Here is an 18,861-nt window from a genome sequence, read left to right as displayed (position 1 = left end):
GCTACTGTTGGCGAGTGTGTGTCTACAAAAGTGGGCTCATTTGGTCAGATTCTCAGCTGGCACAGAGAGTCATATTTCCATGAAAGATAGTAAGCTGTATTAATTTATGGAATCCCAGCTGGGTATCTCAATCAATTTCAATAAAAAGTGACCATCATATTCCTCTGAAGCAAGAATTACACAACCTAGCCTAAAGTGAATTTTGCTGTTTTAATAAATGTAGGTAGTCACTGGTTCATAATAAATTACATAAAATTAGAGTGTAGTCAATATTCGATTTCTTAAAAAAATTATTCCTTCCTTTTCATTGAACACAAGAGAATCATTTATGTATTGTATCTCAGCATGATAGATTATATAGGAATAGTGTATTTAATATCGTAAAACTATCAAATAAATACAAATCACTTTTTTTTTCATTAGCTAGCTCGCTTTCATTTTGAAGAAGAAATACTCAGTCAATTATAAATGAGGCTGTGCTTTCATTGGAGAGTGAAATACGTAGTTTTTTTCAAGCCTCAAACATGTATAATGAAATCTCTTTTGAAATCCAGTCTTAAGATGGATTTTTAAACATACTGACATTTAATAAAATCTTTGTTAAATTAAAATATGTTCAGTTATTTCAAATCTCTATTTAAATCTAGGGTGAAATTCTACATCCTGCACAAGAGATGTCTTTAGCAAATAGTTGCTGTTAACCAATGATTTTGAAGTGTGTGTATATAAGAAAGATTTTAATTTTTGAGTATATTCTAATTGGTAACCTTGATGTTATGTGTTATAATCTATCTGGTGCTATCTCTTCGAGAGGATCTGTAGCAGTAGTAGAAGAAAAGTCAAAGACTTCAGACTACCATTTCAAATGCAAACTCATGGCCTGTTTCTGTAACTAGTTTATATTTTTGTAGCCCTGGGCTGGCAGTTTACCAGGACATTTGTTTGGCCTCAGTGAAATGAGTAGTCTCTTGAGTCCTGTCCATTGACTGGGAGTCTGTTAGAGTCTGGCATGAATGATCATGGATACCATCAGGGGCTGGTTGATGCAAAATAGCAGAATAGGCTGAAGTTTGTGCTGTCAAAACCTTTGTAGTATTTCACTGTTGTCAGTACTTTTAATTTGATTAACAAAGCTTGTAAAGGAATATTTTAAGTACTGTAATTCAGCATCAAAAAAAATCACTAACAAACAAGAAAAAGCTCTTCACTGTTTATGTTGTTTTACAAATACAGCTTTGATTTCAGCTGTTAAAACTGTCTGTGTTTAATAGTAGAGTCCAATGAATAATGAAAAACCCCCATGTGTGAGTATTATTAATACATATTATCAATGACACTTTGCATATTCAGATTTGAAGTCATCAGGAAAAGTCACTTTCAATTTCCATAAATTGTTATTTGTCCAATTCTAATAAATGCAGAACACAGCTGTGAAAGGAAAAACTAGCTAAAGAATGCCAGTTAAAAGTTAAAAGGTTATATTTCACATTGTCCTGTTAGTTGTTTTGCCACAGTGTCCCTGATTCTTTTTTAAGGGCCCCTTGAAGATGCCACTGAGGATGAAGAAGAAGAGTGCCTGTCTGAGGAAAATGATACTGTCTCAAAAGAAGACTTTCCGCTGGAGGAAAGCTTTTCTGCAGCGTTTGAGCCTGAAAATCTGAGCTGTGAAGAAGTGGAATACTTTTGTAATAAAGGTAATCATTGTAGCCAACCTCTTGAGAGAATACTGGCCAACTGATCAAAGGATTTTTTGGTTTGAAATGTACAAAAAACCCTAGTAATGCTACCTTAAAATATGAAAAAGAATCATTTGTGAAATTAGGTCTGGTAAGGGATAAATATTTAAGTATGTTGAAGGACACTTTTCAGGGACACAAATCTTCTTGTCTTAATGTTTTCCTCCAAGTGTTATATTCTACATATTTAACTGTAGAGAACAGGCCCCAGAAGTCAATTATTATCAGATCTGAAGCTAGCAATGCGGCATGTCTGTTCATTGCCTTTCTGCCTAGGAAACATTGCTAGGAAAACAGATTGTGACTGTAGATTCTAGGATTAAAATAGAGCTTATTATAGAATTTATTATGCACAGTGGAAAACTAGTGATTTGTGAAAGGATAGCTTTTAAAGTTGCAAATACTTCTTTAGTGCACTTGTTACTTGCCTGTGTTTGAAGATTGAGGTATTTTAGCATAAGACACACCAATTCATTCTTACCGGTTCAGTCTGCAAAGTTGTGCTGCTGCCCAGTCAGCTCTCAGAAAAGCACACATTTGTTATTTAGAACATTGAATTAACCTTCTTCCTGCCAGATATCCACTTGATTGCTTTACTGTTTGTCTTCTGCAGGTAAGGATGCCTATCAAATATATCTGAAGTTGCTGTGGTGGTGTTCTTCTGTTAGTCTGCAAATCCCTGGGGCGTTTGGATGTTGATGGTTTCTCTGTCTTTCTGTTCTTTCCTGGATATTGACATGCAATTTCTCATGATAACTTGATATGCTTCTGGCTTTGTATTATTTTCATCTTTCTTGGACAGAGTCAAATAAATCTGTTTGACGAGTCAAGTGTTCTAACTGCAGAATATTAGTCCTTCCTAGAGAGTCTTCAGTCATCAGTGGCAAAGGCATGGCAGTGTACTTTCTGTATATCCTCTGTGTAGCTTCCACAGGTTCTTTATACTTTGTAAGTCACCCTAAGTAATCAGAACAGTCTAATGATAGTTTGGAGTTCAGCTGCTACAAATCTTACTCTGAGGAGTGATCAGTTTATCAATAGATTCTTTACAAACAGGTAGAATTTAGTACTGTTATGACTGCAATGTGATCAAATACTACAATTACTTTGTGTTCACTGGTTCACATGCCTTTCAGACACCATTTTCTTTAGCTGGAAAAAAGTATCCCTCCTGTTATTGGCAGTACTAAATAAATATTTAAACCACTATTTGCATAATTGGCATACTGGTGTCTGCTGAATTCTTCCTCTCAGCAGTGGAATACTATGTCTCACTATTAGTTCTTATATATCAGTTTGATTTAGTTATCTCTCTGTACTTCTTACTGCATTTCCAGGGCCTACCAGTGGGAAATACTATGATTTTAGGTGAAATCAAGAAAAAAATTTGGTTTTTTTATAAAAATAGCAGTCAATATTGCAGATTTACGTTGAATTTTGATTTGTCTTGGATCTTCCATTTAAATAAATGCATCTTTCAGGGAAATCACTGAATCCAAGTCATTGTATTAAAGAAGATCAGGCATCAAATGGTAATACATTTAAATCTGAATCTTGATTATCTTGATCACATGTTTTATTAGGGACATCTGCCGGTTCTTCAGGCTGAATACCTTCTGACTTCCCAGCAGTTTGTGTGTTGTAGTTATAAAAGAATCTTAAGTCTCTCCAGTGCGACTGCTGCATAAGAGGAGTTGAAAAGATTTCTAAGGATCAAGGGACACATAAAATTGCTAACCTACCTCCAGCTGAAGTAGTGTGACAAAAAGTCCCACTTTGAAGCAAATTGGGAATCTCCAGTTGGGAAAAGGATGGAATGTGAGACTGGAAGTGTTCTGGGTTTTTATTTATGTCTCAGCTTCTGTTGAATGTCCTACTTCTTCTGGGTCACATCTAAAGTGTCATTAGCATGAGGCCACCCATGTTTTTCTGAAGATAAATCCTAAGAAGACAAAACTAATCTGGAGAGCAAATACTTTTCTTTTGTGTTTTTTTCTTAGTGGTAGGGTCTGTGACTCTATTATATAGTAAATACTAAAAATCAGACTAATTCTCGGTTTTTTTCATGAATCTGTTAAGAATTCATAGCTTTTTGTTTTTCTTTGTCGTGTTTCAGTATTAAAATTAGAAAATAGTATGAGAAATAAGCTTTTCTTTTTTTCCTAGAAATATTTTTTAACATCATGAATGAGAAATTATGAAAATGAAAAAGCATGAAAATGAGATGTGTACCAAATAGGTTAGAGAAAAAATGAAGGCAGTCTAATTTCTGGTTTTGAGGCCTGACTTTTGATTTTTCTTCTGCTCTTTGATAGTATTGGCAGCCTGTAAATGACAAATATTTCCAAATGTGGGAAAAGTAAGTGTATATCTGTGTTTTCTCATGCAACAAGTTTCCTTTTCCCATGCAACAGGTTTCCTTTTCCCAGAAATATGTCAGAACTGGCATGGGAATCCATTATGCTATCTCTGAATTCTGACCTTGCTAGCATGGACCATTAATGGTTTTAGAAAGTAAAGGTGTTTTCTCGGATATAAATTTTATCTGTCCTGTCTCCCTATTTCCCTCCCCTGGGGTTTCTTCCCAGCTGACCCAGAACAAGAGGACAAATGAGTAGCGGGGCTTCCTGCGAGAATCAAGAGGCATGGGGAACAAGTGACACAGCTGTTGGGGAGGAGGTGTTTGTGAGGCTTCATCCATGGTATGTTTTTTATACTTAAGCAGCTCTGTAAATTCAAGTACCACCTAAAACCAGGGGCTTTTTGCTATCCAAACTAGGTACTGAAGGCAAACATTCACTGAAGTCACAATTCATTTTGAGGAATGAGAGTAGAGGACTTAAAGGTTCACAATTTGGTAACTTTGGCTTCTTGAAGATATTTTCCTGTCAAACTGTGCCTGATGGTTTTATAAGCAGAGAGCAGTTCCTTACTGTCTAAATTGCAAACAGGAACCTTTATAAGGCCTTACTTGTCATTCCCACCCTACTAATTTGGGTTTGTGAGATGGATTCAGCAGAATAGTTGCCAGAATTAGAAGGTGAAGGCGAAAGCCTCTGCAAAGTGTGGAGCAAATTAATCACATTGATTGAGCTACATGTCATTTTACAACTTCTCCGTTTTCAAAATTTTGACTCTCTGCTATTACTTTTCCCTTCTCCTTTTGCTCGCTGATGGCTTTTATGACAAGGAATCTAGAAGATTCCTCCTCTCCCAGACTTCTCTGTTACCACAAAATTAACTTTTCTGCATGTGAATATTTATTCCTAGTTGTGTATGTGAAGAAGTGAACAACAGTTTAAGCATGTAAATATTCGAAGCTGGAATGGAAGTTACCAACCTACTATTTGTCAGGTATTGCTTTAAGCTTCCAGCTCTGTTTTTTTTAACCTTTTGGATGAAGAGCTTCATAATTGATGGCAGTTAAGTTTTATTTGTTTGCAGTTTTGACAGTGAGATTAGGAGAAAGGGGGTATTTTGGATACAGGATAGTGATGTTCTACACAAATCTGTATGGATCTCTGTGTTTGAAGTAGAAACAAAAAACTTTGTGGAAGGTGTCCTTGATGATAATGTATTTTGTCAGTTTGAAAACAGCCTTTGAAAATTGCTGTTTATATTTAGTTACCACAGATTACTGTACTGCCAGTAAAGAGGGTATCTGATGATGCTGTTCACACAAAGACTTTACTAGCTTGGCATATCCCTTGCTGAATATTTTTTTAATCAGTGGGCATCTGGAATTAGAGTCTGTATCAGATTAAGATTAATTCAGATTAAATTCAGATGTAGAAAATTTATTACTTAAATGTCAGTATTTCAGCAGTCTCTGTAAGGAGAAAGTAGCCTGTTTCCCGTCCAGAGCAAGGACAGGCTGGAGTTGGAAGCTAGGGAATAGGACATAAAGATAAAATTTTGTCTACTGTGGGTTGGAATAAGAAAATAAAGTTATGCTAAAAGAGGTGGGAAGAAATGTGATAGGGCTAATAATTGCAGACAGGGCAGATAGAAGGAGGGGAAAAACAACAAAACAATACAAAGGCCAAGTTGAAGGAGATGGGGTGAAAATAAAAGTTCTAAATCAAAATTATTTGTGAGATGAAGTAGTTTATAGTTTATTTTCTAATCTCTGATTTCTGTCATCCTGCCTAGATACGGTCAGGAAAAGGAAAAATAAAGTTCTTGTCTGTTACTTAGAAAGCTTGCTGTGCTCATATGATGATGTCTTTTACTCTTGGTCACTTGATAGTGGTGGTAACTGGCTAAACAAATTACAGTTCCTTGTGACCTTCCTAGCAGAAGTGTTCAATGAGGGTTTACCTTTCAAAGGAAAATTATCTTAAGTGATAAGAGGGATCATTTGAGATTAGTAGATAGTTAAGTAGCTGTGCTCACAGAAGGAAAGAGGCCAGAGAAGAAAATTGAGGGGGTTTTAATCAAAAGAGCAAATGTTGGACTGTTGCCAGAAGAAGGAGGCAAATGAAGGAATGTCCGTATCTGATAATTAGTGAAAAAAGGCAGGTTCATTTCTTGCTGCTTGCCAAGACAATTGTGTCAAATTCTCCTGTTTGTTGCTTTTAGTATGACTGTTGCTGTTGTTCCTCGTGTTGTAGGTTTTCCATGGTTACTTCATCACAAGGCAGCTTTGGCACCAGCCCTCAAGGGAAGGAGATTGAGTGGCCTTAAAACTCCTGGTGGCAGACAGGAAAGCAAATGGCTTCTGCTTCCCAGTGTTGACTCTGCTTCAGCTGGTGGCATAGGGAGGATACATGAGGTGGGATGGGAGGGAGATGGTTCAGGATGCAATGATTTTATGATCTGTAGCACACACTGCTATGTATGTCTGCAGCAGTGTGTGTTTGTAGCTCGGGTTCCTGATACATTGGCTATCTTTATTTGTGGGGGAAGAGGAAAATGGGGGGAATCCAGTGCAGTCTGAAACTTACACAGTTATAAGTCAGCAAGAAGGAAACACAGGGAATATATAGCCTGCATACTGAGTGTATATCTGGTTCTACATTCTCATATTCTTCTTGGGCAGGAAGGGATGAGTTCCAATCCTGAACTAAGTTTTGTGTTCGTGAACACTTAACTGTGCTCATGTATGTTTTTACTAGCCTGCCAGACCAGCTTGGGACTGGGATTTTTTATATTAAGCCATGTGACCTAATTGTGCAGCCAGGCTTGAGATTCAGAGAAACAGCTGCAGAATGAGTCCTCATACAAGAAAGCATATACAAAGCTATGTTCGTCTGTGTATTAATCTATCCCTTCATACTTCTTGTGCAAAGCTATCATGCTACCATCTGTAATAACAACCTGAGAATGATTTCTGTGTGTCCCTTTTTCCTCTGGAGTATGACTTTGTGTCTGTGTGTATGCCTGTGTGCAACTGTGTAAATATTCCTTGCTTCTTTCATGTTACACATGTAGTGACTAACAATATGCTTGTGATTTTCTGCTTCTGGATCAAACAGTAGATTTATGCTTTCTTTTCTTTATTTTCTCCCCATTTTTTAAACCAGGAGCATTCTAATCAGTATTTTTTTTTTCCTTTTCAGTAATGGATTTCATGACAAATTTCCACCACTATAGCGAGTGGAAGTAGGATCAGCACAAGGCAGCTATACCATAATCACTTTGAGCTCAATAAGGAGATCTTTACAGGCAACTTTGTTCTTATTTCTTAACAGGATTAAGAAGCTCAGCTCTTTAAATTCTTGCATATAACACTGACATTTCGAGGGTGTGTTTGGACCAAGGAGTTCAAAGAGAAGGAATAAAAAAGAAAAGCCAATATGACTTTGTTTTTTACCTTGCTGCAGGAGCAGTTTGTGCAAATCGCCTATAAGCTTATTGACCTGAATCTTTGACTCCTTGTTTTCTCTGGATTTGGCTGGAGTGTCGACACTGATAGAGTACTGATAGAGGTGATTGCACAGCCCTCGGCTTTGCTTGGCACCAGACACGCCCCCCCTCCATGTGCCTGACATTATCTTTCCCTGGCAATACTTCTGTTCTGCTGGAGCTCATATTCCTTTAAAATTTTTAGATTATTTTAATGCATTGCATTTTGTTTGCATAGACTTTCTGACTAAATGAAGGATGCATTCATTCTTTTTGTTAGTCAGAGACAGAAGAGGGTGTGTATCTATTTCCATCTCCTAGGATAACTAGAATATAACAACTCCTTCCAAGAATGCAAGTTACCTCTTACTGACTTGTCTGCATGTTTGTGACACTGTTGCATTCTCATATGCCCAAAGTAAGGGTTCCCTTAAGTTTATCTGTATCACATTCAGCTGAAACAACTTTGGAAGACGAGGCCAGGGGATCTCATCACTGTCTACAAGTACTTGACAGGAGGCTGTCATTGATAGGGTTCAGTCTCTTCTGCCATGCCTGCAGTGGGAGGGTGAGAGAAAATGGCCTTAATTGAAACAGGAGAGATTCAGATTAAGATTAGATATTAGAAAACCATTTTTCACTGTTAGGCATTAGGGTGGTGAGGCACTGGAATAGGTTGCCCAGGGAGATGGTGGAGTCACCATCCCTGGAGGTGTTCAAGAGGTGTCTGGATCTGGCTCTGTGTGATGTGGTTTAGGGTTTTAGGGACACAGTGACAGTGCTGGGTGGACAGCTGGACCTGATGATCTTAAAGGTCCCTTCCAACCCTGATGATTCTATGATTCTGATCTTCCATACTTTTTGTCAGATGCTGAATATGGACAAAGAAAGAAAGGGGCTTCTCTGATAGCAGCTTTTGAACAATGCTAACTCAGAATTAGATTGGATCCTAGCAGGATGAAAGGAGATCTTTTTCATCTGAACATCAGCATTTGCCTTGTGCTTTACCTCTTATGGTTTCTTGTTCTTTTCTGCTACTGGAGCTCAGAGGATTGCCTGTTTTCTTTCTAGAAGGGAAAAGAGTTATCTGAAAAGGTTGACTTTTTCTTTTTTTTCCTACCATTCACCAGAGAGCATGTAAAGGCTTCCAAAATGAAAAGTACAAGATTGTATATTCTGTACGTTTTTTATTTACTGTTAACCCATGTTTAAACCTGTCAGGCCGTATTTTCAGTCCACCTTGAATTTATGTAGATATTAACATCAACTTTAGTTGAATAAAAATTTGACCTAAGTTAAACAAGCAAACCCTTCTTCTAATCAAGAAATTAAATAATTTGTCACCAAGCAAAAAATTATATCTCAAAAACAAACTAGAAAGCTATGTTTCAAGAAATAAATACATAGATCCAAATAGAAAACATTATTTTAAATGTACAGAATTAAAAAGTGCAAGAAACAGTTAAACAGATTACTCAACCTTAAGCAGTTTATGAAAGCAACTCCAGCCTTTTCAGTCAGCACATTTTGGTTTTCTTCAGAACAATGAAATTCTGAATTCTATCTCAGCTGTGGATAGAATTCTTGAAGGGATTATTTGGTTACAACAAGTGGTGTAATGTCCTCTCTCTAGAAAGTCACGAAACTTGAACTTAGATTGACTTACTTAAATTTGAGGTCAAATTTGACAGAATGTGAATTGCAAATTAATAAGGGTAATCTTTAAAACATGGAAAGCACAAATGACAAATTTCACCACATATTCTTAGGTTCATGTGTACTGTAGATCTGTTTCTAATTTTGTTTATAATGAAGGTCTATTTTGTCTGTTTTTTGTCTTACTTGGTGGCCCTGACACAAAAATTCTGAATACATTTGAAGAGTTCTGAGACATGACTGAAAATATTCCTGTCAACCCAGGCCCAGAAAGCAGACTTGCTCACAGGTTGTGTACTATATGGGTATATTTGCAGTAATTTAACTCTGAAAGGATCAGTAAAAATAAATAAGGCAAATGCCATATTTATGTCATCATTGGTTAAATATTGATAAGACAAATATTCCTGGATAGAGAAAAAGAAGCACATATTTTTGACTGCTAAGTCTGTTTCTTAGGTTTGACTCCCAGAAGCCTAGACTGGTTTTGAAATCATGTGTAATGCAACATGTATGTGGAAACACACCTGTAATGATAGGAAATTTCATGCTTTTGATACTGAACCATCTGAAGTGCTGATTATTTCAAATAAAAACATCCATTTGTTTTCAACAAAGTAAATTAAAGTAAATTAAGATTTCACTGTGTAGGAGCAGGTACCTATTGCTCCTGTTTATGTAGTCATGTATGGAAGTCACATAAAAACTGGATTCATATATGATAATGATTTCAGCTGCAAAGTATAAAATGAGGCGTTCTTGGTTGGATGAAGAATTCTTACAGGAGATTGAATATTTCTGCAGTAGGGATAGAACACAATTGTTACATAATTAAATTGAAATATGAACTTGCAGAAGAGCCTTCAAACTTAGAATTTGAAACTTGTTAGAATTTCTCTGAAGTAATCTCTCTGCTCTGCTGTAGGCTGGTTTAGAATCTCATGGATTGTTCATTTCCGTTGAAATAATTTTTGAAAATTGTATTAAGTAACAGTCTTTATTTGTGTCATGTAAATATCTTCTAAAATGTGCTTCTGCTGCTTGCTTTTCTAATCAAGTGCTTAGAGCTATGTAGTTTTAACCTCAGGCTAGTACTTGCATATGTCTAATAGACTTCTTGTATTTGAAGTTTTAATGGGGAAAGATTGAAAAGATGTGAGACTTTCCCTTTTTCTAAAATTGACAGAAGCTCTTGAGTAGCCAGTATATCTGAATGATGCTCATTTTTAGCACGGGTGTTTGGAATTTCTCCCTAAAGATTAGGAAAAAAATAATAATAATAAAATATATATATATATATATAAACCCATGGATAAAAAGTAAGTGAGGAATACAAATTGGAGAGCGCTTTCACTGTTCTGCAGGAAATACATTTCAATGAGTGATTCTTGTCTTGAAAGGACTTCAAAAGCAAACAGTGTTGATAATGAGAACATATCAAACATGTAGAGAAAGAGGAAGGCCAGACTCAGTCTAGATGAATGTGCTGCGCAGCAGTGTCTTATCCCAGGAGAAAAGTGCTGTAGCTGAGATGGTTAGAAATAATTGACACTGCTTTTTAACATGATCACTGTGCTGAGATGTAATGTGTCAAGATGTCATTTTATTAAACAAAGCGGTGATTTTAATAGGAACCAAAATAGTTTCATACCACTATTTGGGAGAGCTAGCGGCTTGCACATATGTGGGCACTTGCCTACGCTTGAATATTCACAGACCAAGCCTAAAAATTACGGAAAGAGACAATGCATTGTTTCTGAGACTTGCTGGACAAATAATTCTGAGAGTCCTTAGGGCAAATGGAAACATACAGTTATTTCAAATAAGGTTTATCCCAGGAGAAATTATGATTGTTAATCAGCATGACAGAAAACAATAATTGCTTGCAAAGAAGCAAAGTATTGAGGTGATTAATATAATCTGAAATAAAATGCAGTAGATTAACTTGTTTGAGTGCTGGTTTCTTTCAGCTATGTTACCAAATCAATCATCTGAGGGCCAGATTTTGCTCCTGTTTTCTGTATTTGTAGAATAGGGTGTCTCAGTTGATTTTTATGGGCTTCACTGGAATTATTTTTGATACCTATATCAGATAAATTGATAAGTCTGGTAGTGATAGCACCAGATTTCTTCCTCTGTCTCTCTGTCTCTCTGTCCTTGCAAGGCTTGTAGTGTTTGCATGGCCCTATACCCACTGTAGTTGTTTATCTCATCGTCATATCATTTGGCAAATATTACAAAGTATGGAAGTGTATATTTTATATATCCCATATACCCCATATATAATATATCCCATATTATGTAGTATCTTTATTCTCACAGTTCTATTTCAGTTTCAAAGGCTTATATAATTATTTTTTCTTTATTTTATACCCAGAATGATTTATATCTGCTGAAACCTGTATTGCCATTACAATTATAGTTAAATATATACATAGAATATTTTAAAAATAGGTAGTCCACAAGAAGGTTAGTTAAGGCCTGTCAGATGTCATTGGTATTCTAAAGAATAGCATGTGCTGCTAAAAAATAAGTTACATTGAATGAATTACTTATTTGTATTTTAAGTTGTATATGGTTTATTTCAAAGTTACTGAGTATGGCTTTTGAAGAGAGGTTCCTGGCAGCAATCCTCAGCTTACAGTGTGCTTCTTAGGATTCAAGAGCAGGATTATCAGGGTGCGTAAGCTCTGTTACTAGTTGCAGGCATTGAGATAAAGCGAATAACAAAGGACAGTTTTTGATTGCTGATCTATAGTTTCTGAAGCTCTGGCATCTAGTTTGTATGTATAGTCTCAGAATCCTTGTTTGGTTGGATCTAGAATTACTGCCACTGTAGACTGTGGCAGAAAGGAGCAGACCCCCTCCCCTTTCACAGCCAGTCACACTGGTCTGTCGCCATCCATGAGGTTATGTCCTTGCCAAATGAGAGTCTACTGTGAGTGACTCCCCAGGTCATTGCATTACATCTGTTTTCTCTTTTGGCAATACAGAGTGCTACAGGCTTTGCAACAAATTATTTCTGAACTGATTTATTATAATTGAGAAGTGATGTTTCACTCTGAACAGCTGTATGAGGATGTTAACAATTTAGGTTTACATTTATGCTGCCAGGAAGAGGGAAAACAAACTGAATTTCAAACTTTTATTGTTCTCTCACTCTAATAGAAGCTGCTGTGTGCTTTCTGTGACTGGTACAGTCCTTCACCCAAAGCTATTTTGTCTGATGATAAAACCCATGAGTATATGAAGCTTGCACGTTTTTCATCTCTTTTATGACCTTATCTTTTGTGAGCGGCTTCTGTGAAGGTATCCTAACTATAGGAAGCACCTGGTAAACATAACATGATATCTATGCCGTGATAAGCAGTTGCGAACAAGAAAGTAGATCTGTCAGTCCTGAACTGTTCATTGTTAAAAATACTTTGTTGATGTAGCTGATTGCAAAATACATTATAGAATGCCTAACATCTGCTATAACATTCCTAGTCAAGATAGTTCAATAGTTATATTGTACTAGACTTTCTGTAAGAGCCTAATACTGATAGGAACAACATGGATTAAAACAGCAGGATTGAGAAGAACTGCTAACCCATATGCTTCTGTAAAATACCACAACTACTTGCGGTACAAGCTGATTAAGTACAAATTGGGAAGTCTTTAATTTGTTAAAAAGATTAAAGCAAAATTACTTGTTAATATTCAAGTCTCTCTTTTCCTACTTGTCAGTGTTGTCAGAGAAGTTGAAGTTCTCTCATGTTTCTGGTAGTATGTCTCTTTTACAGTCTTCAGATTTCCTGACCAATTTTACCACCTTGAATTGCAGTGAATTGTCTATTGGATAAACATTAGGCTATTTAAACCACATTAAAAAACCTTGAGCTGTTTCTAAAGACAACAGAAACAGTCAATGCTGGTAAGAAATTATAAGGTCAGGATGGAAATTCTATCCACATTATACATAGAAGTTGTTTGAATGAGACCCTTTTTTTTTTTTTTTTTTTTTTCCTCTTAGTTAAGTAGTATTTTGTGTATTCAGCATTTCAGCATAAGTCAGAGATTTGTTTCCCCCAACTTTAGCTGACTAAAGATAGGTTCCTAGTCTAAGCTGTATGTTTAAGAGGATGATTCATTTCAGCTGTCTCAGACACCAAGAGGGGTTCTCATATCTCAGGCATCCTAGAACAGAATGAATCACTCAGGAGGTTTCTTTCTTCCCTGCCTATAGGAGTGTCTACACAAGTAGTCTGGACTAGCTTAATTTTGAGGCATCTAAGGTTAGGGGTGATGAGTTCTTCCAAAAGTGTAACTTTATTACCAAGTATAGAGAAGTAGTGGAAATTCCAGTAGATTGACTTGACTCAGGGCTGAGCATAGCTTAAAGGACAGAATTCACTTACCAGGTTTGGTTGCTAAGAAGCAACTGCTAAAACCTGCTTAAAAAGAAGCAGGTTTTGGTTCATTTTAGAGTACTTACACCACTCTTTGGTGTTGATGGGAAAAAGTTATTTATCCTTTAACTTAAATACAAAGTGTAATTGAGCAGCAAAGTAAAGAAAAAGTGTGGGAAAACCCCAAATAATGGGATTAGAAAGGAATCAACAAGTTAGTAGCAAATGGGTAATATATATAGGCAAAAAGGACTTGATTTGACTTGGAAGAAAGAAATAAGTAATATCCTCGATCCAGTTAAGTGTCTGCACCTGTAAAATGAAGGAAAATGTAATCTGTTCTAAAATAAATCTAAAAAATAGTCTTATTGAGACTGAAAAGTGACCGAACAGAAAGAGTAAACAATGGAAAGAAAATAAATTCTTAAAGGAAATAAACTCCTTTGTGCTAAACAAATGTTAGCTCCTAAAATAGCTTTAAGTATGGGGAAAGAAAAGAAAAAATGCTTGAGAGATGTGCTTTGTTATCAGCTCTTCTGCTAAGCCTGCTTTTGGCTTTCTAAAGTTGCAGTGTCTGCAGCACCAAATGGATTGTCTTGGTTGCCCATTTCAATCTGACCTTGATGCTCAACTGAGCCCAGGATAGACTTCACTCCCTGGTGGATTCAGAAATTTACAGTAATGTACGATTTCTTAGTTTCACAAGCAGATTGGAGTAGTGTGGGGGAACAGCAGAGATCAATGTGGTGATATTTCAAGTGTGTAATACATGCACTTGGCAGTTGGGAATAATGGAAAATATCAGTATCAAAAATATCAATTAAGAATACTTCTAGATGCAAAGCAAAGTTTCCCTTAATGTAAATTCTCTACATTTTTTCTACTCTATTTGCACAAGACATGCATCAAATTATTAAAACTTGACTATGAAAACTGTGTAATACTGTACTTTATGAAACACTGAAATGGGAAGTTAATGGAAAGCTAAGTAATCTGCTAACATACATTTTCAGATTTTTCCTCCTCTCCCAAATACTTATTTACCGTGTACTGTTGTTTTCGTACCTTAGCTGTTGTTTTGTCCTTTTGCTTTTCAGCCCAATCTTTTCACTTTACTTTGTCCTTTTTTAATTCTAATAGTTTCATTTGTTTGTGTTCTGGTTAGTTGCACTGACTGGAAGAATGTGGAAATGTGCATGCTAGCACCAGGTTGGTATATATTATAACCTGGAAGAACTCAATACTTTGGAGGTTAAATTGTCCAACTATTTACGCTTCTTTTCTGTCTAAAAGAATTACTGTATCTAGATTTTGCTGTTGTTTTTCTGATTGAGTGCATACAGCTGTTACATACAGTGGAAGAAAAACATTTGCATTCTATACAGAGAACATTCTAACAACGGTCTGCGTTGGTAATACACCTTGAGTTAGAAAACAAGAATTGCCCTTGCTCTGAATTGCTTTCCAACATTTTTGATCATGCCAGATCTGAACTTAGGAAAAATTTCTTTTGTGTCTCTCCACTGAAAGACAAATTTTTGCTGCTTTAAATTGCTATGAATATAGAAAAATGAAGGTAAAATTGTCCAATAGGTTATTCAGTTCACCCAAAGAAAGCAGAGTTCTGATTACTACAAAGTAACTATACAAATGCTGATTCAAAATAGGCTAGTTGCTTAAAAACAAAACAAAACCAACCAACCAACCAACCAAACAAAAAAAACCAAAAAAACCCCCAAACCACCTCAAACCAAAAACCACCTAAAACTGCTTAGCAGAAAGTTGATAGCTTTTTCAGCACCTGAGTATATTTAGGTCTTTCTTCTGAAAGGTAACTTCAGATTGAACTGAAGCCTGTAAACTTGGCTGGCTACAGTTATACAGTCAATTTAACACAAAAATTATACTAGATATTTGTGTTGTATTCAAGTTTTATTTTGCACACTAGGAATGCATACAAATATTCTGGACTATATTTTTAGTACCACAAGTTCACTGAACTATAGTTTTGTAATCAAACTCTTAGTGATTATAGTATTGTGTTTGTGTGAGTAGTAGTTTATCAGGGTCTTAGACTTCATATTTGAAAAACTGTGTTTTATGAATGCAAGGAAGAATGTGTTATTACGAGACTTTACATTTGCACATGAAGTTAATACTTTATAGTGTTTGTATATAATCATGTACTTGAAAACTCTAGGTCACAATCTTATCCGATATAAATATAGCTCCAGTGATAACGCATGGGGATCTGGCATAGATTGCTGTAATGACATTTTCTTTACCTATGTTGCTAATTAAAGCTTTTGTTATCATGAGTGGGGAAAAAATTACAAGTTACTGCTTAATTGCTGTGCTTTTTGCTCCTTCTTGGTCTCCTGTTGTTAAATCAACAAAGAGTCTGATTTTTCGGTTAGTAAAATACGCAGTGTTTGTTTTTCAAGTGCTGTCACTTTTTTGTGGAAGATTATTTTCTGACAAGTGTCCTTCAAGTTTGATTTAAAAAAAAAAAAAAAAATCAACTATAGTCAGTCCTATTTGACTGAAGTAGTTAATTGTGTAGATTTGTTTTGTTTTGTTTTTTTCTTTCAGTTCTTTTCAGTGTCTTCTTATGCATGAGTTTCTTGGATAGGTTAGTATTAAAAAAAAATTTTACAGATGAGTAAAATCCAAACCTGGAAAAACTTTTAGAGATGTCACTTAATGTGTTCCTGTGGCCAGAGTGTTTTGTGTTAATACCTGAACCCCTCATCTTCAATGTAGTTTTTATAGTGGTTATTTCAAACTATTTAGGCATGGAACTTGCCTAGTGTATTTGTTTACCTAAAATAACTGCACTTTCATCAAACAGTTCTTCAAATAAAAAATTAAATGGTCATCTCTAAAAAAATTTAACCCTGTCATAATTTTCTGTGTGTCCTGTATATGATCTTGTAGCGAGTAGTAACAGAAGGTGGACAGACATTTTCAGATACTTCTGGATGGTGAAAATCTGAAAATTCATCAGAAATGCAACATTTCTTTAAAATCTCGATAGGGGGAAAATTACTTTAGGGACCTACTGGTATATTATGACTTTAAGGGCAAATTCCTTAAATGCTGAAATACCATGGATTGGCTTTTCACTAGCTGTGTGAAAAAGCAAAATGTTTAGTGGACCAGATTTTTAGTCTGAGTGTCATTTATCTGCAGTGCATAAGAAACATTTAGGTTTCAATTCAAGAAAAACCATAACTGAAAGCATATGTTCCTCGGGGGTCATGAGCTGATTTCTTTCTCTTCTTTGTAGATACAGACTCAGTGACTTAATGTACTTTGCTTTACAGAATTAGGTGCAAGTTGTGATTCTGTTTCTTAGGCATATGGAGTAAACACTGTTTTCCAAGATTTTCTCCCTGTGGAACTGGAAGTACTTCTTCAGGACTTCTTTGAGTCAGTGGGAATTCACAAATGTTTACATGTCTAATTTTTTTTTTTCATTTTCTCTCTGTTTCTCTCTGTTTATAGACATGCATATGTTTTCACTTAGGCATGTAAGCAGTTGTTTGGCTATTATAGGAGCTTTGCTTAGAAGTTATTATTGTAATATGTCAGTACTGTATTTTTTGATGGTTTTTCAGGCAATGAAGAAGGCATCCAGGAGGCAGCAGAATCTGATGGTGATGCAAGGTCAGAGAAACCAGGGCAGCTTGCTGTGGAGACTGAAGGTTGGGATGGGCCAGGTAGGGAAAAACAACTGAAAGCCAAGAGGAATTTTTTAAACTAGACTTCAATATTTGTTAATTTCATTATTTTAGTAGATTGTTATGCTTTGCATTTGTTTTTAATGGACTGTCTCTTTTATGATCCTTTGGGATCCAGGATATTGACAGGTAAGTACTAAGATGAAATTCTTGAGTAAAAAATGACGTTTGTTATACCATTTTGTAAATTGTTCAACATAAAATGCCATATGTACCTGTCTGATGTAAAGGAAAATTTTCTTGCTGCTTAGAATTTTAGGATTAAAATTTCTCAGTAAGTTCTTTCTTCCATGGCTGAATTAAGGGAGAACTTCTGCTCTGTTTTCTGTGGTCAGAAGACCACCCAGATGGTTTGGTCTCTTCTCAAGCTTTGTGCCAACATTTAGCAACATGTTTAGGTTAACAAATAGGTATGATATCTACCAATATTTTCAATGAGGTTTTTTTACTTGTTTGAGCCTGATAGAAATCGTTTAGCACACCATGTCATTGGTTTCAGTGGAAAGAGAAACTCAGACTGCAGTCAATGAAGCGTTAGAACTTCGCATTAAAACAGTAATTCAAGGTAACATTTTCTGCTATGTAAGTGAAGATGGTGCAAGCATAACATTGCTAAGATGTAATGGTAATATGGCAATACTTTCAAGTATCTGTTCAATATAAATATGTAAAACCTCTTTTGTACTGTAAAAGTACCTAAGGCAAAGGGGTAAATTGTATTTCTCAATTAGGCAATTCTGCAGTTGAATGCAGTGTTTTCATGGGCATAGACTTGGGAATAGGCCTTAAAAATCCATTATATTGACCATAATTTAATAAAACTGTTGCAAAATGTGCATCTGAAGCCAAACTTGTTCTAGCAATAGCTGTATCTCTTATGGAAATTTTCCCTCAAAAGGATGAGCACATCAGAAGAGAGTTCCGGAAACGTTCTATCCATAATTTATAATGCAATAATAATATTTCATTAGAAAAATTCCTATATTTCAATCACATTTTCATCCTTGCTTGATTTTGCAAATTACTGTATGCTCTTCATGAGGAGAAGAACAAAACTAATGGTAATTTTCTGAAACCAGTAGCTGGAAAATACAATGCAAACAAAAATGAAGACATAGTATATCTAATTATTATGGTATCATTTAAAATGTTTTTAATGATAATACACCAAGAACTTGATATTCCATATAAAGCACTATGGTGTCATATGAAAACAAGGTTTAGTATTATGCTACTATACAGGTAAAATAGTACAAAATATATATGTGGATATAGAAGAATGGCCTTTTCTAGCTGCATAGCAGATTTAAACACTCAGTATTTACCACATGACTTGTTTTTAATTTCATTATAAATAAAGTCTATCTGAAATTTGTAATTTTTTATTGCATTTTTAGGTGTATTTTAGCATATACATAGTTGAATGCGCATTTTGTGGGCTGTTACTGGTTTTTTATATGTGCTATCTTATTCAGAAGTTTCTGAGAT

The 18,861-nt window shown here is 35.6% G+C and overlaps 1 protein-coding gene across 2 annotated transcripts in view; it reads left to right on the top strand.

Moving 5' to 3' along the window:
• The window catches only part of ZFPM2 (zinc finger protein, FOG family member 2), a 307,159-nt gene that overhangs the window by 55,433 nt on the left and 232,865 nt on the right, over positions 1 to 18,861 (top strand). The window contains exons 2-3 of one of the 2 annotated variants that reach the window (XM_040068921.2): positions 1,536 to 1,694; positions 17,251 to 17,352. In XM_040068921.2, coding sequence (XP_039924855.1) covers positions 1,536 to 1,694; positions 17,251 to 17,352 — 261 coding nt within the window. The remainder of the gene's footprint in view (positions 1 to 1,535; positions 1,695 to 17,250; positions 17,353 to 18,861) is intronic. The other variant, XM_058421801.1, reaches the window with a different exon arrangement.

This window comes from Hirundo rustica, chromosome 1 (assembly GCF_015227805.2).
Source record: "Hirundo rustica isolate bHirRus1 chromosome 1, bHirRus1.pri.v3, whole genome shotgun sequence".
Classification (NCBI taxonomy): Eukaryota; Metazoa; Chordata; class Aves; order Passeriformes; family Hirundinidae; genus Hirundo; species Hirundo rustica.
The sequence above is the reverse complement of the archived record's forward strand: the minus strand, read 5'-3'. Positions and strand labels throughout refer to the sequence as shown.